Source organism: Charadrius vociferus, unplaced genomic scaffold (genome assembly GCF_000708025.1).
Source record: "Charadrius vociferus isolate BGI_N301 unplaced genomic scaffold, ASM70802v2 scaffold217, whole genome shotgun sequence".
NCBI classification, from domain to species: Eukaryota; Metazoa; Chordata; class Aves; order Charadriiformes; family Charadriidae; genus Charadrius; species Charadrius vociferus.
The window spans coordinates 56,974-79,592 of NW_009649190.1; the positions used below are offsets into that span (position 1 = coordinate 56,974).

General features: G+C 41.1%; 1 protein-coding gene across 8 annotated transcripts in view; it reads left to right on the forward strand.

Annotated features, from left to right (window-relative positions):
* Window positions 1-21,102, forward strand: part of CHN2 (chimerin 2) — a 74,643-nt gene extending 53,541 nt beyond the window's left edge. For 3 of the 8 annotated variants that reach the window (XM_009888905.1, XM_009888903.1, XM_009888907.1), the window contains 6 exons: window positions 3,311-3,395; window positions 5,804-5,977; window positions 7,777-7,854; window positions 14,783-14,920; window positions 16,605-16,710; window positions 20,274-21,102. In XM_009888905.1, coding sequence (XP_009887207.1) covers window positions 3,311-3,395; window positions 5,804-5,977; window positions 7,777-7,854; window positions 14,783-14,920; window positions 16,605-16,710; window positions 20,274-20,445 — 753 coding nt within the window. In that variant the 3' untranslated portion in view covers window positions 20,446-21,102. The remainder of the gene's footprint in view (window positions 1-3,310; window positions 3,396-5,803; window positions 5,978-7,776; window positions 7,855-14,782; window positions 14,921-16,604; window positions 16,711-20,273) is intronic. The other 5 variants (XM_009888904.1, XM_009888909.1, XM_009888908.1 and 2 more) reach the window with 4 other exon arrangements.
* The last annotated feature ends 1,517 nt before the right edge of the window (window positions 21,103-22,619 follow it).

The following is a 22,619-nucleotide window of genomic DNA, read 5'->3' on the forward strand; positions in this document are numbered from 1 at the left end:
CAGCAGGAGTCCACAGGAGAGTACAAATACGCATGTATTCAGGAGAAGGTCTGAAAAATCTCTTATTTTCTTTGGATGCAAATAGAAAAGTCTTCAAACCCAGTCAGATAAACAACAAAATTGGCTCAGAAACAGCACCATGTAATGCCAGTAAAAACCATGCATTTCAATTCAAGGCAATTTTTAGTTTGTTTCTGCAGTTTTGCTTAAGGGATTCTTTTGTTTTGCCGCTGTATCGGCACTCCTTAACTTTGGTCTTAGTTTCTCCCCCTGTGAACACGGCTCAGGCACAGACTAAAACTGCATGAGATAGCACCTACCGGGGATCCTGCTGGTTGGAAGCAAGGGCACCAGAGGGCTGAAGGGCGAAGGTGAGAGCACAGGAAGGCAATAAGAAGAGACAGGCAGTCTAGTATCAGGTGAGATTGTACAGCAGAGAAGAGAGGATAAATGTAAGAAACAACTTTTCGTTGAAAGAGCTGGAAAGGCAGTCGAGTGAAGAAGTTAGGAGTTAGATATTGCGGAAAGAAGATGAAAGACTGAACAAGAGAAGTACAGCGTATAGTCTGAAACATCATGTTTTTGGCTTACATGAAGAAATGGTTCCCTGTAAATTCTTCTTAAAAGTTGGAATTATGTGTCGACTGTAGCCCAAGCAGCCCGAGCCTATGCTGTGTGTACACATAGAGGTCTCCTGAGACTGCAGGATGGGGTAGGGACCAATAATAAATAGATCTTGGTCATATTTCCAAAAATCTAAGCCCAGACCCTTTGTAGTGATGCAGTTAAAAAGGATGGGGCAAAACCTAAAAGCCTGTCTCAAGCCATAAGAGGCTTAGTTCAAAATTGCATCTTAAGAGATTTTTTCCACCTTCATCCAGAAACTTTTGAAGATCTCCCTTTTCAGTTAGAGATGGGGAGTATTTTCCTGTTTCAGCTTGACCAGAAACCACAAAGACTCACTTTTCTCAGGGCATTTCATTTGGGAACTTGCCATTTGTGCTAAAATGCAGATCCGTGAAAAACTGAAGTGAATGAATAAAGAGCGCTAAACCTTTGAGGGCCACCAAGCTGAAGGGAACAAGGGAAGGGTGCGCGGTCAGCACTTCTCAGATGGAGCACTCCGTCAGTGCTGATGACTGTTTCCTATTAATGACAGGAGAGATCAAGGAATAATCAGCTACCATTTTCTAAATATGCCACAGTGAGACAGCTGAAGTAAGCTTTATGTAAAGCGAGCAAGTAGGCCCCAAATATCCTAGCAACTGTGGTGGACTTTAAATGTGAAATGGTGCCATTTTAAAAATCCTGACTGAGCTTTTACAGCCACTTCTCACGAGGTTAGCTCTTGTAAACCACTGCAAAGCAGAAGATAGAGTTAGCTGTCTTCCACAGCAGGTGATTTCCACCCACAATTAAATGCAGGTGCAGACCCACTAATTATGTGGCTATCAGTCTAAAAATGTTAAAGATGCAGGCATAATTGGTTGTATCCATAGTTTTATGTGCACTGAAGGTCACATAGAGCATATGCCTGAAGGTCACTAGAGCATCGGTCATCAGCCGATATTAGGTACGGCCATTTACCCCCACTAAATGCCGCGTCTGAAATTCATGCTATCCACCCTCCAAAGCAGAATAAGGTATGAAATGAGCAAGATGTGTGTATATATATCTATTTATCTCAAACTTTATTGCAAAGTCTCGTTTCCCAGAGATACACATTCTTCTGAGAGGTAAAATAGCATTTAAAAAAATAAGTATTACCAGTCAGACATTCCAGTTAAGACCTTTGACTATCAAAAGGGAGGAAGAATTTCTATTGCTTTAAGTTTATTCATGCAATTATTGACTGCAAGTAGTTGGTCAGGAGTCATTTGTGGTCAGGCTCACATTTTTATCACTAAATCAGAAAGAGAGGTCTGTATTAAAACCACAGTACTTCATCTTCCTAGGGAACGGACTCAAGGCTACAGACTTGTTTAGGTGTGATCCTGCAGACAAATGAGGCAAAAACATTAGCAAGCCAAATGCTTGGCTTAAAACTTCACCAAGTTTATTTGAAAAGGGCAATGACCTTTTATTCCTCTATGAAAAGAGCAGCTTTCCACATCCCAGGGGGTGGAAGTGGCTTTTCAGTCATCCACCCAACGGGTAAACAGGAGCAGAGAGAAGGAAAAGGAAGCAATAGCAGCCCGAGTATGCGGGATTTATGTTTTGTTAACCTCAATTAAGTCTCTGGCCAGAACTAGCTCATACCATGTCCATTCACACGGGTGTAGACCTCAGTATTTACTCTTCCTTTCAATGAAAATGAAGTGCTTACTTTACCAGAATATATACCTTAAATAAAAAGGTATTCTGCCATAGCCTTTGGAAAAGCAGTGGAGGAAGCAAGCGGTGGTGTGCAAAACTTGGCGTGGGAGCCATGGGCTCTGTCAGCACGCTGGTCATTTTATCCTTCTTTATTTACTCATGTGTGGACTGTAGCAAAATGAAGTTTGCTCTGCTGAAAAAGAGCCTGCTGACATCTTTTCCCTATGTGAATTCAGTTTACTTACTAGAGTGGGGAAGGGTGTCATTTGCTTTTATCACTAATGGATTCCAGTGTGGAAAATCAGACCATTACCCAACCACTCCCTGGAGTGGCTGGACAAATGATTCATTATCATCCCTGATACAAACTTACAGCAATTGCCTGGAGTTTTGTTCTGTGTTGAAGCGCATATAAATGCACATGTAACACCATAGTCGTAGCGTGCATGAACCTGCCTGGTGCTCTTAGAACGTGGCTCTGGCACCAGATCTGTGGTCACATACCTTTATGGGGAACCAAAACGTGGTACATTTGAAGGGACTTTCTGTCGCTGCATTTCCCGTACTTTCAAGCTATCCGTTGAAAAGGGTTTGAATCACTCCTCTCTTGTTTGAATTGGTCAAATAAAAGCACCGACTACAGTTCCTTGGATTATTAGTTTTACTTTTTTCTCCTTTGACTAGTGAACCCAGTTTCCTCCCCTCTGCTATAGCTAAAATGTCAGCTAGCAAAACCGATTTGTTTTCAGTGCCGTATACAGCCCAGGTCTCTGTTATACTAAGCCTATTGAAAGATAAACTTCAAGATCAAAGCAAATTTATGTTCCCGTGGTTTATTTCATCTAGACTTTGGAAAGATGTGGGCACTGTGTGCTAAAGATTTACTGTTACTGAGTCTTCTGTTGTTTATCCATTTCAGTTGTTCCATCTGTCAGACCATCTGCCTCCCAATGACCCCATTTCTTTTTTTTTTCCCCCCACATTTGTATTACAGGTCCACACGTTTCGAGGTCCGCACTGGTGTGAATACTGCGCCAACTTCATGTGGGGTCTCATCGCTCAGGGAGTGAGGTGTTCAGGTAGCCCTTCAACATTTTCTGTCTTTCTCTTGAAGCGCTCAGCTGTCCTTCCCAACCCCAGCCTGCAGGAGGCAGGGGTAGGATTACTTTACAGAACAAAGCAAGAAATCTTCCTGCGCACGTTAGAACACTGTCATTTTCCCCATTAGCTGGTTTAGAAATGGAGCCACCAGCCCTTGGTCACTGAACATGACATCCTTCAGTCATGCATATGCCTTGGTGTATACATTAAGAATTGTTCTTTATGGTGTCGTTGTCACTGAATGTTTTTATGTCTTAAGAAACAAGTTCTGGAAATGGCAGAGCCAGCCAGCAACTAGGCTTGACAACTCATCTTTTTGCCACCAATGGCTGAGAAGTGCCCTTGTCTGCAAAAGGACTTGTCACCTGTTCCCTATAAAAACACCACACGTTGCTGTGTGGCCTTAAGTATCCCACCTCAAGCAAAGCAAACAGTATAACCTTCCTTTGCCCAGAAGGATTAGTTTTCTGGTGCCTCTATAAAACGATAGCATTTTAACAATGTTTTGATTATTTTGTTTGTTCTTTTGTGAAAAATAATCACCTTGCAGAAATGCAATAATTATTACATCACAAGCTTTTGGATTCAGCAGGTGAAATGGTATTTAGTGCATTGGAAATGGGGTTTCATAGCTTCTTTCTAAGGACCTCCAGTCCCTTCAATGTCTCATCTGAATATGCTTCTGTATTACCTCTCCCTGCCCTGACCTTCGGGCATTCCGGATCTCAGACTGGCACCGCACACATCCGACTCTGACATCTGCCTTTCAGGGCAGAGGAGGTTACCTAAAATTTAGACAGCAGTTCAAAGGGTCAAAATACCTTTCAGAAATGCACAGTTTTAATAAGTGCAGTCTCAGTTACTGCTACTTTTTTTCTGCCTGTAAATGAATAATGGTAACACAAAGAATACGAGAAGGACATTAAAAAAGAGGAAAATTAATAGTAGTTTGCTTTTCAAGCTATTTGATCTCAAACACAAGTGTGCAAAAACCAACCTCACTAACACATAGAGCTGTATTTGTTCACATGCATAAAATATTAAACTTATGAAAAGGCTTATTTATTTAGTATGAAACATAACACTCTCCCTCATTAAATTACCAACATTTAACTCTAAGTAGACAGATGCATTTGGATTTAACTTCACATGCTTGGAGAACAGCACTGAAAACAATACAGGGAGGTTCCTAACTGCAGCTGCTCACATTTGTTTAGATTTCGCAGAACAATAATGTATTATGCAGTAATAACTGTATGGAGAAACACACAAAAAACACCAATTCTATTAAACATGTAGATGTGTTTGCAGTGATGATATGATTTTGCTTGATTAATATTTTATAGAGAATAATATTGAAATGTGCTGCAAGTAATAAAGACATGTTTACATTTTGAATAGCTCAGGCAGTAAATCAACATGAAAAAACAGAAAACAGTAAGTAACTTATTAGTCACGATACCAGACATGTTAGGTTAGCCCAAAAGGTACTGGCAGGGATGGGCATGACCGGGAAGGCATTAAAACAGGAATCATAGTGCTCTGAGATAATGTAACTCGGGTGTTTGCTTTACTGAGGCTTATACATTGATTCGGCTGAATATTTGAATCTGTTAGAAAAATTAAATTTGTGGAGATCAAGCAGTGGTGTTTAAGTTAATAGAAACCCACTCATGCAACCAAGAGTCGGATTTGACTCTGGAGTTAGACACCACGAACCATTTGTAAAATGAATCACTTTTGCTTACATCATGCCTTTCACAGCATTTTATATGCCTAAACTGACCTACAGACTAAACACAGGGGTCACTTCAGTCACCAGTGGAGTGATGAGACAGGGATGGGGAGGCTGCTGATGTGGTTGAGCAAGCCAAAATACAGGAGTGGGGAAAGGGAAGGGACTAGCTCAAAGCTCTGTCACAATTCGAGTGCTCAGGTGAATCTCAGGTCCCTCACCCTTTAGCAGCGCTAAGCCATAAGCTGGCCAGCAGAAGAAAGTCATTACTGTGCTAATTTTATAAAAGGATGAACTAAAATACCCAGAAGTTAAGTCCCATGGTTTCAAACGCAACACCTAGAGCTACTTGTCTGGCGATGAACTGACCCAGACTGCACCAGCGGTCACCTCCAGCTCAGAGGTGTGTGAAGGACATCCAGAGCTTTTATAGCTTTTTTAACAATTATGCTGGAGTTCACTTTGCCCACCGTAAGTTTTTTACAGGAGATTTCCATGCTTGTCCTTCTCATGTCCATCTTATTTATTCTAGCTTTGCTGACTGATGGGGAAATTACGCCCCTTGCTTCATGTGGCCCAAGGAAATAAATTGTTAGACAAGACCTATCAGCGTTAGCATTGATTAATTAATGTGGCTAACTTTGTTTACAGACTGCGGGTTGAACGTACATAAGCAGTGCTCCAAATACGTGCCCAATGACTGCCAACCAGACCTCAAGAGGATAAAGCGAGTCTACTGCTGCGATCTCACCACTCTGGTGAAAGCCCACAATACCCAGAGGCCGATGGTTGTGGATTCATGCATTCGAGAGATCGAAGCAAGAGGTTTGTGTGCTTAGGAAAGCAGCAGACACAATTAAATGAAGACGACTTAAATTACATGCTAAGCTAGGACAGGGCAGTATGCTCATTCACAATGAAGACAGGATAAGAACATGTTTTTTTTAGTGTAGGTGATACACTGCTTTGCATTAGCTAGGAAAATTAAATCATGACATTTCATAATGCAATTTCCTGAAATGCTTTCTGAAAACATGTCAAAACATGTATTACGTTACACTTCTGAAAGGGGTGAACTTTAAAGTGAACTTTAAGTTCATGTTTATGTGTCTTTTTTCATTATTTTCTTTTAACATACCTAGAGACACTTCTAATTTCAGAGTAATCAGTTTAAATCAAACCCATTATTTATAACCTTTCTGGACATTATGGGCAAGAGAACACAAGTGACTGGAAGTGACTCAGACAAGTGAAGTCACAAGCTGTGACGTTTTGTGGTATGTCACAAACTGCGCAGGGTTTTGCATGATGCTCAGCTACTGACTGATGGATGCTGTGGCTCATGTGGCATGTCACAGCCAAAGCTCCAGTTTGTGACAGGTTTTTGCTACGCAGAAGCGTGCCAGATTGGAGAAATACCATATCCCCTCCAACACAACACAGTAATGATCACATATTTTTGCTTTGGATAGTAAATGTGTATGTCGTGCTTCCCAATAAGCCAAATTTCCCTGTTAGTCATAGCTTCAGCACAGGAATCTCATAATGCTGAATTCATGGCATCACAGTAATCTGCATGGCAACACACTGATACTAGCCATAGGGCTTTCAAAGCCACACATCACCTACTGAAATGAATCAAAGATTTACAAGTAAATCCCCTGCACTGCTCCGTAAAGCTCTACCAGGATTATATCATCATCGCAGGGACAAATAGAAAGAACGGTTTGGACTAAGATAGAAGAGCTTTACTCCAGTGATATATCAGGAAGCTGCGCTACATTTGAGATCTAATCACTTACTTGTAATTTATTGATGAAGATAAAATCTGCCGCCCGCTCTCTGTTTTTTCAACGTCTTTAAATTTCTTTCTTTAATTGCTGTAGAACTATGTGAGATACTGATTTTGTTCTTAAGAAAACAAAGTGTATTGGATCTTATACGCAGGTTAGCACTGCACACAGTCACAATAAGGAGCTCTGGGATTAAAATAAATAATGTGTGTGTAACGCTGCTTGGTTAGCTGTGCCCGCCCTGCTGGGCTGCCCTGCATTTCATGTCAGTGTGGAGCAATGGGGGGAGTGTTGTGCAAGTGAGCAGTGGTGAAAGAACTGTAAAAGGGATGTACTGATGTGGAGAAGAACAGTATCTGTCACATCTATCAGCTGTGCATAAGTAAAAGATGACCGCAAAACTGGCAACAAATGTGTTCATAGGGAAAGGCAGTCTCTGACTTGCATTGCTATTTATCATTAAGCAACTGGTAAAAGGAAAGGAGACCTCAAAAGCTTTATTAATTATAGCCAAATCCAGGAAAATCTCCCACATAAAATGAATAAATCATGATAACATCACGTGCCCCACCATTAGCAAATTGCAATATTTTCCTACAAACATAATCAACCATGTACCTAACAAAATCAGAAAGTATAAATTCTAAAATTCTTTAATCCTTTAAAAAACAATTTAAAATTATCTTGATCCTTCCTTAAATGCTCCAGAGTTTCACATTACAGTTAATATTTTGCTGCACTTGCTAGATCTGTTGTTCTTGCTTTATTGTTCTGAACTCTGAATATTTGTTGGTTACTGAAGCAAAGTTAACCAAGAACTTTTTGTTTCAGGTTTGAAGTCCGAGGGCCTCTATAGAGTCTCAGGCTTCACTGAGCACATTGAAGATGTGAAAATGGCCTTTGATCGAGGTATAGCATTTTTTAATCTTGTACAATTTCAATCAAAGCTTTCAGTTCTAGGACTTTTCAGTTCTTTTGGGGTTTATTTAGGTTTCATGGTAATGAAACTGTCATATAAGCAGAAGTACAGAAAGCAACCTGTCTTTTCTGAGTTCTTAAATTAATCTGTATTGCTTTTCATGAGAAGAAATCATATTTCATAGTTGGAAGGAATAATTAAACAGTAAGTAATGGTAGGCAGAAGGCTAATTGCTCGGGGGACTGGATGATTGCTCAACCTAGCAGCACAGCCAAGGCTCCTAGTTCAAGTACGAGCCTAAATTGTACCAGGGGAAAGTTCTTAGTCCTATTTTTAGTAGAGTCAGTGCCTTACAATACGATAATCTATTTATGAGTTTAAGAACCAGGAACTCCAACTGGGAAGTCACTCTGCATGGAGCCTTGTAGGAAGCACCACACCACTGTACACGTGATTGCATCTGCACAACAGATGAGAGCAGCATTGGGGAGATTGGTTGTACAGCTTATTGAAAAAATAATAATTAAAACACCACCTGATTACCATCCTAGTAGCCCTTCTGAATTGATTTAGGTCATTACGTTGGTTCTGGTTGTGCACACAGTCTTTTCACACAGGACTAATTTTAAGTATATATGTAAGTGGTTGCAGAATCGGGCCTTCATCAACAGAAGACACATTTTCAAGTACATTTAAGGAGTTACGTAAATATTTTTCTCTTTTCCCATAAATAGTGTTTTCCTTCCTACTTAATTTTTTCAGGTATTACCTCTGCCATGTTAGGGAATAGGGTCAGACACAGCCGCCGTGACTGCAAGCCCATGGGGACAAGGCAGGTCCAGGTCAAGCCAGGTGGTCAGCCTGTGGGTCAGGGTACCGACCAGAAGGGTGCACGGCCAAGCACAGGCATGGCCACGACCCAGGTGGAGACAGCTACAACATCGCTCAGGCAGGGACTGGGGCCCTGGGGACCCATGGGCAGGAGGTGCAGGGGCTCCAGGGGAGGCTGGTCGGGGCCAGCGAGGTCTACGGGTGGCATGTCTTACGCTTATTGTGCCTGAATACTTTTTTTGTTTGGAGTCAGTTTGTCACGCAGGCGTCACGGGCAAAGAAAGTCCAACTAGGAATTGCCAAAGTGACTGTCTTCATGCTATCCTGAAATACCCTTAAAAAAAAATAATACATGTTTTAAAAACATGTTGGATGCTGCAGTTGTGAACATATGCATATACACACATAGGTCAGCAGTGATTTGGGTGCAAGAGATGCACAGTGATATGACTGCTATCACAGGAAGATCCGTGTTTTAGGTGTGCCACATGAAGCAGTGCTACTGGGAGGGTCACATTCCCGTAGGTCCCACTCTGCTCCCTGCAGGTAGATCTGGCCTGGCAAACCCTTTTATTCTGTGTGTTAATTCTCCTCTAAGTGTACCAACCTGAACAAAACCCAGAAGGAGAAGCCCAGGTTGAAGAGGGAAAAGTTTGAAGAAAGCAGATGGAAATTTATGTCTGAGCATGACTTGAACACTGCTGCAGCTGTAGTTCTTTTGCAAATGCTCCGAACTGTTGGAGCCAGTTCAGTTTTACAGACAGCGTATCTTTTATTATTGCCTATACTCATGCCATGATCTGGTGGCAATACACACTTGAAGTAGACCCACAGCAAGGCAAAAGGTGTGATTTACTGGCAAAGGTGGCAGCACCTAGAAACAGAAAGAGTAAGGTCACTAGCAGCATCAGATTTCCAAAGCATGGATAAAGACAGAAGCAGAGAAAGCAAGGACTGGGTTTGCACACACAGGCTGTGGGGAAAACCATTGGGCATAAATTGATAAAAAGCTGTGTCTCATTTTCTTTTAACAATCTCATGAGGGAAAATGGATAAGAAAGGAAAGAGAGAGTGTTGCCATGAATAATGCTAAAAGCAGTGGAACAGTGAACAAAATCTTGTTATGAGAACTGCAGGACTAGAGGATTGCTGAGACCAGAAGCTGAGAACTTCACTTTCCAGTTTTAAAAATGTTTTCTCCCTGAACTGAGATGGAGAAGCAGAAGGAGTTGGGGGTTTTTTGCAGGAAGGGATTTAAAGAAAACCAAAAAAAGATTTTTTTTTTTTTTTTTTGTTCTGACTTGTGGGCTGTGCAGCTAGAGGGTGGTTGTCAGCTGGCAGAAGGTTGAATTGGCAAGACGCTTCCAACCTGACAGCTCAGGGCTTGCTTCCCTGTCAGATCCTAGTTTAGACAGACAGGCACCCCACCCTCTCTTTTGCATCCCAGCCCCACAGTCAGGAACATCACTTTTCTGCTGCCCGGTTACCCCTGCTTAGTCCTAGAAGCCAGAGCAGCAGGGAGTGGACTGTCCCAAGGACGTGGAATATCCCAGGTCTCCATCCCAGGTGACAGCGCTGGGAGAGAAGGGAGCTGAGAGCCAGGTGGCAGATCTCACCTCCAGCAACGCCTGGAAGTATTTTGTTCAAATTTCATTTTCTGCCCAGAAAGTGAAGTTTGTGGGAGTTTTACAAAACTGTAGTTTCCACATTCACTACAGGAAATTAACATATTTTTTTTGCAAAAGTGGAAGAAAAAAAAAAAGGAAAATTTGCGTCTGAAATATAAAATGGAAAATTCCTGTTCTGGTTAGTAGATAGGTGTTGCAGCAGAAACAGCCATATCTGTGGCAACATCACTACCTCAAACATCTCTGGAGCACACTGCATAGCAGAAAGTAAATGTGTTTTAAAAGAGCTTGGGATAGTTACCTGTCAAAGGAGAAGCTGAGAGCAGGGGTATGAACCAGAGAAGAGAACTCTTTAATCTAATGGATAGTCCTGACACAATGTACACGGGCCAGGAATAAATTTAGGTTGGCAATTTAAAGACCATTTTTTTAACCATCTGAAAGTAAGGCTCTGAAACAACTTTAACTAGTTTAAAATGGAAGTCGAGGGGTTTATGAGAAGGGTTACATGGCGTGGTGCCCGCAGTAGCAGAGCACTGCGCTCTGGCATTACAGAGGTCCCTCCCTGCCCGTCGTTTCCGAGTCAGTCCCCAGGCACCTGGCTAGAATGCCAGTATGCTTTTGCATCTCTGCAAATACAGCTTTTAATAAATGGATTTGAAAATAAACAAGCCAGGAGTCCTCCCGTTTAACATGCAGGACGCATCCTTCAAATAATGGCACCAAGCTTTCTGGTTTCACAAGCTCTTTATCAAGCCGCAGGAGCCAGAAGACATTACGATACAGGGATGAGGCGCAGGGGATGACTCGGTCGTAGGGTACCTCTCCTGCTGATTTCATGTGCAGCTGAAGGGGCACAATGAAGAGAAGCCATCCCTCCCGCTGACTAATTCTGCCTTGCCAAAGGGACACTCACTTGTTGCTTCCAAAGAATTACAGTGAGAATAGAAAAGCAGAGGCAGGTTTGAAAGTTAACAGGTCGGGAAGAGAATGGCATCCCACGTAATAATATTTGGGCCCAATGAAGCTGTGATAGTTGGTTTTAAAACAGGGAGAAGTTGGTCCTTATCTGATTTAAACGAAGGCTCCCTTCCAAAGCCAAAGCAGTGTAAATACCCCTACTGTAAATTAGCGTTAGGCTCTCTGAGGCACTGACAATGTTCCATTTTAGTGGTATTTGTAACGAGAAGGAGGGAAATAATGTGGATTTATTTAATCTGGGGAATGTTGGTGCTGTGGAATGACAGTTGCTCTCTGTCAGCATTGTTGAGCTGTGGCGTTGTGGCATCCAGAAAACCCTCATTGTGCGCTTTATCCACAGAGCTGCTATTGTCCCCAGTGCATTCGGTCCCCCCACTTGTTTGTATGGCTGGCTGGTACAATACACTTGCTAAAAATATTATGCTGTTAAATATTACATGAGTACTTAGAGGCATCCTAACTCATACTCACAGTCTTTTGCCAGTGTAGCTGAAAACCTGTCAAATGCCAAATCCAAGAAAAAACACAGAAGCACATTAGCATGGCAAAGGTCGTGCAACAAAAACAAAGCGTTAAGGAAAAAGGAACCTAAGTAGAAATGTAATTCCATATTCAGAAGGCGTAGCCAAGGCTTTAAGAATGTAATACTTATTCCATTTCATTCTCTAACAGACTATTGATATATTTCTATGGCATCCAAAGTCAGCTGAAACCTTTAAGGAACAGTATACAGACCTTCTTTGTCTTGAGATATTCAAACTTCAACATAATGCAACAAAATATGTTGAGAGTCAAAGTAACAAGGAAAGAGAAATGACGGGGTGTGGGTAGCATTAGGTTGGTAAAGCTGAAATGAACTATATGTTTGTAATCCAAAATAAAAAAAAAAGATTGTATTAACATATGGCCACTGCAATGATACTGAAAATACTAATTACAATCTGAGGAATGTTACTGTATTGAAGAGTTAAAAAAATGATTGTGGTAATGCAGAAGGTACCATATAAAATCGATGTAGTTCATACAGCCCGCTACTGCAGAAGATCCTCTGTGAAATATGTCATGACTTTACCGGCAATGAATTAACTTTTCTTTCTTGAATTTGAAGTGTGTTTAAATAAAAATACAAACCCAGGAGTTTGGTGAGGGTAAGAAATAAGTGCAGCCTGCCAAGGGCCTTCAATTGCTGAAACTCAAAGGAAAAAAAAAAAAAAAAAGACAATCCAAAATCTACCAAAGGAATATAAAAATCCACCTTCCCCAAAATACCCATTTCAGAAATGTATATTATAACAGATGTATTGTTATGCTCACTTTAAAATAATCTTCACTGTGTTTCCGATGTATGTACATTTGTCTCTGAAGTGAAGAGAAAAATCTTTGACTCGGGAATTAATGCGTTTTTCCTACAGTACGCGAGTATGTAAATAAGAGGTATGTTTGAAGTACATTGTAGTTTGAAGTACCTTTCCCTAAAGTGCCCCTTTAAGGAAGCTTGCTGGGCTGCTTTGTAAAAGTACTAAATAAATAACGCTTCCATTTAGTGTACTGGTGACCTGGATAATAGATGCAACCTTCTGCTTTGCTATATCTGTTCTGATGCAGCTGCTGGCTCCTTGGAGGTATCTGTTTTCAGTGGAGCATTTTGAGTGCTCAATGTCCATCAATTAAATAGAGCTCTCCACACAAAGCTTTACAAGACTAATGCTGCCGTGCCTGGAACGTGTGGATTAAACAAAAGATTGGGGCAGTGTAAACATCCTCCTAGGGCTTATTGATGCTGTATTAAATTAAATGCTGATGGATGTATTCAGACTGCTCAGCTGCATCAAGAAAGGCTACTTGTTTTAAACACTTAAGCGTATAATCTCCTCTTGATGAGAACATGTAGGGCTATTAGTCTTAATGAGAATTATGTGCATACATCGGACAGGACATATCCCTTCAAGATTAATGCCATAGGTTTGTATGAAATGTCTACAATCAATATAAACTCTTTTACTCTGTTGTGAAAGCCTTTATCACCATCTTGAACGCCGTGTATCAAGCACACCCACTCATCTGTCTATATCAGGGCATGTCTACAAGCACTAGTTATTGCGAGACAAGGACGGCGATGGCTTTACAGCATGTCAGTGCCTCGGTGGTAGCAGCCCAAGCTTGCGCTGGCACCTCCTGGCAGATACAAGCAAGCTCTTCTCCGTTGTTCAAGCAAGCATAGCCTCACATCGCCCCACTCACCGTATGGTCCTAATCTTCACCACCTCCTGCGAGGGAAATGCTATTATCCTCACTTGAAAGGTGGGGAATAAGGACTATGGGGTGTAACTGATCTCAGAGAAGCCTGAGGTAAAGCTGGGGTTTAACGCCAGACATCCTCAGCCCCTGTTTGACCAGCATCCTACCCAGCCTTTCTACTGGAAGACCACCAAGGACAGGCCCCAAGAGGGGAGGACAGCAGAATTTCTCGATCTGGAGAAAAATGTGGGTGTGAGGCTACCAGGTAGTACATGACAGATGTAGTTATTTGAACTTGAAAAATAACAGTGATCCAGCCTTGCTGCTAGTTCTTGTAATTTCACTCATTGCAAGCCATGCATCAGTCAAGGCCTTACCAGCAACACTTGTAAACGTTAAGCTCATGTGATTAAAAGTGCTCTGTAATGGCATTCTGACTAACTGTGTTATAATATGTGGCAAACAAAATGTATGTCATTTCAGTTGCATAATTCATCTATTTAGCTGTACATCCATTAAAAGTATCCATATTCATTTAACAAATTGCAATCCACATTTCAGAATAAATTGTATCGCTAAGTGCCATAGCACGTCTATTTAAATTCACATCTTTGCTATAAATAAGTAAGTCAAATATGAAGACATTAGAGGACATCCAGAAAATAAGGTGGCTTTCTTACTAGCTAATCAGTACAGATAGATTGGTTCAGGTCTTACACAATTTTGATGTTTACTATAATTTTTCCTCCCAGTCTCCTGAGTGTCATTGGAAATTTGTGTTATTTCTCTGTGCCTCTGTTTCCCCAAGTGAAAATGGAAAGAATGGTTCATACTCCTGTGCATTGATCTGCGAATACAAAATATAACATCGGAACAAGTTATTAATAGCTTATTTTCAGTGAATAAGTGGGCCAAATTCAATAAATATATTATTACCATGATTTTTCATCCAACATTACAACATTATGTGTGAAATGGTACATTGCAATTATTGTTGATGTAATCACCACCATCTCCAAAAGATGCAAGCAAACAAATTGTTTACTAAAAGATAAAGAAACTACCATTCCTCATTCATATACTGTAAAGTTGGTAGCAATATATTCTCATTTAAGCCTTCCAAATGCTTTCAGGTCGTTTTTTCTTGTCAGGTCAGACACAATAAATCTGAATTAGAAGCCTAGCCTTGCTTCAGTCAAAATTAGCCTGGTTTCAAAAAGATTTCTTCCTCCTCTTTCAGATGGTGACAAGGCTGATATTTCTGCCAGTATTTATCCAGACATAAACATCATAACCGGAGCACTGAAGCTATACTTCAGAGACTTACCCATTCCCGTGATCACCTACGACACCTATTCCAAGTTCATAGAGGCAGCAAGTAAGTATTGCATAGTAATTTGTACCAATCTTTAATTACATTTCCCATCCATAAAGCTGTTCATATTAAAGAAAAAGAAAAGACAGACAACAAATTGGAAGCAAGGGCATTGTTCATTACGCCTCTGCCACATCCTTCTTTCACATGAAAGTTTAGCCTGAATGGTATTGCAGATGGAACATCATGCAGGTACACCATCCCAGGGCTGGTGTCACAGCCGCAGACACGTGCAAGACAGGGTGATCTGTGACAGATCAGGGATAAGCAAACAGCGTGAGCCTTGAGGGTGCTGCCCAGTTCCCCACCATTTTCCCCATCTTCTATATCGTGGCCTCCTCTGGCAACGAATCTGCACCGCTGCCAAGCAGGTCTCCTCCTTCAGTCGGTGAGGGCCCAGAGCAATGAGGCACACCACAAACCACACCTGCCCCACAGTTCAGGCTCATCCACTGTTCGTCAGGTCCTACAGTATCTAAGCCATGTCCAGATGGGAGGCACGTGCAGTACTACCCTGCCCAGAGCCCACAGGTCATGGGTGCACACTACCAGAGAGGGAGGAGGACAGCAGCATTCATTGCCGTAACGTTGGCAGACAGAGCTGAGATCTGCCTCAAATTCCGCTCTCCGGGGCACAGGCTTCCACATAATGATAGTCCCCAATGAAAGCTCACCAGATGGATTGCATCAAAATCAGATTATTAGCAGAAAATGTCAAAGACCTGAGGTGTCTTCAGAAGTAGCATGCTTTCTTCTTTAGAAAGTGTCCTTAGCAATTTTGAAATGGCACCCAGTATATGGATAAGCAGCAGGAAGAGTGGTCTGCCTGTGTCACTGTGCTGCCTTCCCTTTCCCTCTGCCTTACCCCACCTTGCACTCCCCATGCAACCACAGATACCGCTCTTCTGCACTCTCCTCTTCCTCTGGCAGAGAAATTTTTCTTGCTCATCACTTGTCCCATAAAGAACGTGCCCAGAGGAAGCAGTTCCTATCACATCAATACACCATACTCTTAAAAGCAGGACATAAAGATTCTTAATCTTCTAAAATTTCAAGCTCCTGTTGCCATTTGTATGGAAAGTCACACAGCAAATATAACTCTGACTCAGTTCACAGCTTAGGAATCCATACTTTTCATGTAAAATACACATAAATCCTGCTCAGATTTTCAGAGAGATTGCCAAATGAGCACTGATGCTCTCCGATCACCAATACCTTTATATTTAAAGATGTTCAGAAATCTTTGTTTGTATAATTCTATGTCATTGCAATCTTTAGCTCAACTTATATATACCAGCACAATCTCTAAAGCATATAGCCACACTCCCATCTGGTATTGAAGGCTAATGGAAGTAATGTTATGTAAGATTTTAAAAAGTCAGTTCTAGGCAGAATACTATGAAGCACTTAATGAAGCTCGGGTACTGTACCTATACAGGCCTGTAGATAAAGCTACAGACCGTAGAGATGACTATCAGATGGTCTTTGTTGCTGATTTCTTTGTAAAGCCTTTTTTCTTTGAGGATGCAGAAGTTGCTGATAAGCGCCATGTCTCTGAGTTTAATATTTATCCCCTGAGCACAGTCAATGACTTGTAAATGACTCCCTAATAACTCAGCTTCCTGAATTATTGGTGTTTACAAGTAGAAAGCCCTATTAACATTAATCCTGTTTGGTGTTTTTACAGAAATCTCCAATCCTGATGAACGACTAGAAGCAATACATGAAGTGTTGATGCTACTCCCTGCTGCTCACTACGAGACACTTAGATACCTAATGATTCATCTCAAAAAGTGAGTTAATTGGCATGTAGGATAATTCTTGAAGAGCTTCACAATTTTCTACTTTGAAAGAGAGATATTACTGAAATTACCAATAAAGCTTCCATTTAGCTGCACTGCTGCTAAAACAATAATGTTACAAATACACAGGCAAGCTATGTTTGTATAAAAGCATGTAAGGTATGCGCACATATAGCATAGATCCTTTTGCTGGCAGATCACTGCAAACCTTTGGAGAGTTAACTGACATTTGTCACACTTCTCTGAGGCAGATAATATCTGAAAAATACCGGCATGGTTGGTATTTCAGAGGTGTGCTACTTGATCATGCTTTGCTTCTGCCTCCCCTTGCCTCCTGATTTGTCTTCTTGAATGACAGACAACCCTAAAAGGAAAGAGCTGTCTCTTACGAGTTGTTTGCTCAGAGCACAGTTAAGCCAAGAATCAAACAGGGCCTGTTTTTATACAACTAGTAAAAGCAATACAGGCCCTTACCAGTTATATCTCTTTTGGTTTTAAACATACTTTGCCTCATTTGCTTTCCAAAGCTTCTTTAGGCATACGTAAGGCATACACAAAGCTTCATAAGGCACACAAAATTTTCAAAACTGCCTGAATTTCATTTTTGAAAGTGGCTTGGGAATGTACTGCTGAGTTTTCCAAGTTTTCAGCTAGGTACCTGGGAAAATTATTAAGTGCTACAAAGAGGGTGCCTCACTTTCACTAATTTCAGGCAAAACTCTTTTTCAAAACCATGCTAACTCCACATTGCTACTTTGGGTATGTACATGCCTCAGGAAGTCTTCTTGGTAAGTTTTTAAAAACTGAAGCTGAGTAAAGACTGGCACCGCCATCTGAAAGCGGGCCTTCATTTATGGATATATTGCCCAAGATTTCCCTTTTCTCTGGTTAAAGTTTATGGTGCTACTTGGGAACAACAGAAAAGGGGATAAGGGAGGAATAAAACTACTCACCTCTGGTACAGCAAGATTTTGATCTCTTCTTAGTTTTCCCACTACTCACAACACGGTTGCAAATTTGGAGTACTTTCTGGGTTGATCTGCGCTATTCTGCATTATGAATGCCAACCTGAAAAGAAAAAAAACTGAACTCACGTAAAATTGCATCAGAGAGCTTGTGTGAAGTGCATTTCATGCTCAATCAGGTTCTCATTATGCAGAGACTTTTCCTCATTTTGCATCAGCTCAGGTCATTACTACTGAGTAATTTTTCTTTTTGGTGAGACATTACTTGGGCATGCTGGAGCTTCTTCAGACTGCAGAAACAAGACGTGCAAACAGCCACCCTTGTCAGCACATATGCGTGGACAACTTGGGATGAACCATGTTGGCTTTTAAGAAGGCCCGTGGAGGCTGTAGACAAGCCAGAGACCTGCCTACAGAATCAGTGCTTTCATGTCCCTGCAGCAAATTTTTAATAGCCGAGTATTGACTTACCTTGGTTCTTTTCCCTGAACTGCAGTACAGGCTCTGGTTGAGCTGTTGAACTGAAGCTACTGATGAGACAAAAATAGTACAAACAGCTGATTAAGCTTTCTCTCTCAAATACATGCAAGTCACACAATGAATTTCCTCTCCTTTCCCAAACTGTAGCTTTCAGCATCTGCACAGAAATCAAATGCATGTCAGTTCCTATGGCAGATCTGTCAGAGAGATCTGATTGCGAAAGAGGGAAGGATCCTTTCAGTCCAGACCGTGCTCTTCTGTAGGTTAAACATAAAAGTCCCAACTCTGGTCCCACAGGGCTCTTCCTGCACAGGGAAAACACGCACTGGCATCAAAGAGTCTATGTAAAGGCTGCAGGATCAGAGCCTCTACACCAGCGCTGTTTCGCAACAGAAAAGAAACTGCACTGAGTTGTTGTTAAAAGCACAGGAAAATCCAGCAGAGGACAATGTCAGTGATGAAAAATGGGTTTGTCAGTCAATTAATTAATTGTTTTCTGCAGTTATCTTTCTGATAGCTTTTTGCTCAAAACTGGAGGAAATACAATAGCATGAGCAGTCCCCCCTGTGGCGAAATACATACAACTCCATCCATGCTGGCGTGTCAGTTGACGCTGTGAATCTCCCCTGTTTTCGCCCCAGGCCATGCAGTAAGCCCCATGCTCCTGCACAGAGGTGCCAGTAAGATGTATGCGGCATTGCACAGCTGCTCAGCGTCTCTGCCGCATACAGCCATTGACGGAAAGCGGAGTGCTACACGTATACTTGCACAGAGGTGGCTTGGGCTAAGCGGCCTTGGTTTGCCTTTTCTCCTTGCAAAGCGCAGCTATCGTATCCGTGCTAGAAGATGGCGATGCATCTGTGAGTGAGGGCACGAAGAGACTTCTGTCCTGAAAGCAAAGAGGAACGGTGTTTCTCTGTGACAGAGCCACTCTTTGCAGTAGGAGAAGTAAAACCTGGTCATATAAGGACCTTGCAAACAAGAGAAGACCAGATTACTTCTAGTTTCAGCCTCTTGGTGTTCCTCTGATGGCATGAGTGAATCCACTGCCTAACTGCTGCCCATCTGGGAATTGCCATGGCTGGGGTGGTATCAGCCGTTGCCAGCAGAGCTGGCTCCAGAACCAGATATGCTCCACCCTGGCAGAGGACTTGTGTGTGGAGATGTGAAACTTCACCTTCTTGCTTAGTAACAGCAAGAGTCTGGTCCGTGATGGACTGTGACCAATCAAGGGACCAGAGCTGTCTCTACACTGCAATGGAAGAGCACCCTCAGGACAGAACTCCAATGCCAAAGGCTTGATGGGACAACACTGATGTGATCCAGCTTTATTACCTGGAGGGAAACCCTGAACACATCTTGCATTTTCCATCAGGCCTAAGGGATGACGTCTCTGCATCCTTGGCAGTCTGTGTTTGATCCAGCCATGCGTAGCTTACCTTTTTTGTATTTACGTTATATGACCCATGGCAGGGAACGGAACAGCCCGGGCTCCTTCCTAGAAGCGCTTCTGTTCTCTGTCAAGGAGAGATGGTGACTTCAGCAAGCCACCTCTCTGGACTGCTCCAGGTTTCAGCCTGTTCCTAAAGTATAACAAGTAATCGGAAACACTTGGCCTGAGGCAGCTAGCAAGGCAGAAACGCGTGAACGGGTGCGTTCCTGCAGGCTGGAAGCATGGGGATCATTGGGAATCAAAAGAAAATCTGGGTTCATGTTCTTGAAGCACATCCGCACCTCCAGTACAACATGCCAGAGAACTGTTGTTACTGTAGAGGACTGCTCCATACATCATCATTTAAACCATGATTATGGTTTTCAAAAAAGCAATTGCCACTAATTCTTATACCCTAATGGTTAGCCACATGGAAAAAATCACTTCAGAGTTGCAGAGGGCAGGGGTTAAAGGCACTGGAACTCACAGCCCCACTGAAACTGCGTTGCACTTGCTGTGGAAACAGTTGCTATGTTGAGTCAAAGTAAAAATTGTTACTGAAAAATGCCATTATCTACCAACGCTTGACATGAAGCTGGACTACAGATTAAGATGCATATATTCTTTTCTTCTGGGAAGTAAACAAATACTTAATTTATTTTTTTTTTCTATTTTAGGGTTACCTTGCATGAAAAGGAGAATTTTATGAATGCTGAAAACCTGGGAATAGTGTTTGGGCCTACTTTAATGAGACCTCCAGAGGACAGTACCCTTGCTACACTGAATGACATGCGGTACCAGAAGTTAATTGTGCAGATTTTAATAGAAAATGAAGATGTTCTCTTTTAGAGACAGAGAGGCATATCTTCAAAGCCATTTGTTTTAAAATAATTAGTTGGATGGAAAAACAACATTTCTTTAAATTTTTTTAAACATAAAGGAAAAGTTCCTTGACTGCACTTCAATTTCTGCAAAGTTGCAGATGGATGCCAAAATGTTTGGGGAAAGCCTATGTCTCATAGACATACGCCTTTTTGTAGAAGGGAAAAAAAAGGTCAGAAAAAATCCTCTTACCTTGTATCTTTTGCCTTGCCTCAGATGTATATTTGTTTTGAGAAGTTGCAAGCAATTTTATTGTTAACTTATTAAGAAACGCAAAACATATTTTAATATGGCTAGAGAAGCAAAAAGGTACTTAATCAGTGTTACTTGTATACGCCTATACATTTCCCTCTCCATGAGACATAATTATATATGTCAATTGTGAAACAGAACCTATATTATAAAGATATTTTTACTTTACCTAGCTGAAAGAATGGCATTTTATTTTAACAAACTATAAATCAATGCGGTGCATTGATTATTTTCCATATAATTCTTTCCTGCATTTTTGCTATGATATATTGAAAACAATTACCACTAATGCAGTATTATCCTGACATACCTCTTTCATTGCAAGTGTTTTAAAGGAGAATTCTTTTCTTGTGTGTATTCCAGCTTTCCTTAGGTTTCTTCGCATTTAGGCACTAGCATCCTAAGACTGTACACTTTTACCCATTTGAAATTTCCCAAAATGTAGTATTTTCTTTTTTTGTTGTTTTTTACTCCCGTGTAAAATATGGTATTGAGAATCTTTCAAAAGTCCTGGATTACAGTAAAATGTAAGTTAAGTGATGCTGGGACACTGGATATTTTCTGGCCTTGTTGAAAAGTTAGCACTTTTTTGGGTTAATTATGAAGGATTTGATTTTTCTGTAAAAATCGAGTTATGTTTTGTCATGTTTCTGTATTTATAAACGTACAGTAAATCTGCTAAAAATGTAGGTATTTATCTTGAATGTGTCTCCTGATGGTTTGTTAAAAAAAAAAAAAAAGAAAGAATGTGTAGGAAATGTGGGAGTTGGTAAATTTAATTATTACCAAATTTTAATATTTTTCTCCCCTCACAAACATTGACCTAGAGTTCATAGTCTAACTGCAACTTATTCCTAATGTTAAAACTGTTTCTCAGCATGAGATGTTTCTGCAAGCATAGAACATCAACATACTTTACTACCAAACTCAATTTTCAATACAAAAAAGAATTATAATAATCCCTCATCTTGATTGTTTGTATCATATGCTTGGTAACTCAGTGATGCAGTTTCCTGAATTATTTCAGGGAGCACATGTTTCTATTCAAATTGAAAAATATGTGTAACTATGATAATGAAGGGAGGTGGAGGGTATGACTGTAAATTCGTCGTCTTCTAGAGAAATAACTAAGGGCTAGATAGATTAACCCAGATTGCAGAGCAAATGCTAAATAGTCTGAGTTCCCAATACTTCCATAGATCCTCCTGCCTTTTACAGGACTATTTGTTGTAGGTTATGTACTACTTAATACTGTCATAAAAATGATCTGGAAATGGTTTTATTTTGTGAAGTGAAATATGCTTTGTAATTTATGATAGTGTAAATGGAAGGAAAAATCCCATTAAATGTGTTAAAGAGTTCTGGTGTCTGTCACTCTGACCACATGGCAAGCTGCCAAATGAAAATCAATCGCTAATTACCGTCCTGACATTGCTGGAAACTTTCCTACTTGGAAAACTTAGAACAGTTTTACTGAATGTCAGCAGTTTCAGACTGGCACTTGGATGCCCATACTACCACAGCCAAGCCTATGCACACATTTATTTCCTGCAATCACCCCGAACCACCTCTGTGTAAAACTTCAAGAAAGCAACAAATCACAATATCAATCCAATCAATATCCAGGAATCAATGCCATCAGAGCACTTTTCCACTCCCTTGAACGCAGACATTTGACTAATAATGATTTTCTGTATTTTTTCTGATCAGGTCAGTAATTAGTTATTTTTTTAAGGCAAGAAAGTACTTTAGTACCATTTTTTATTTTTCCAGGAAGACAAACAAGCCATTCTACTTCTTCTTCTCCCTTTCCCTCGACCATGAGCAAACTGGTAGCTGTGCCATGTCCCACAGTCTGGGGTCTTCAACACCTGCCCCGTCCTAAGGAT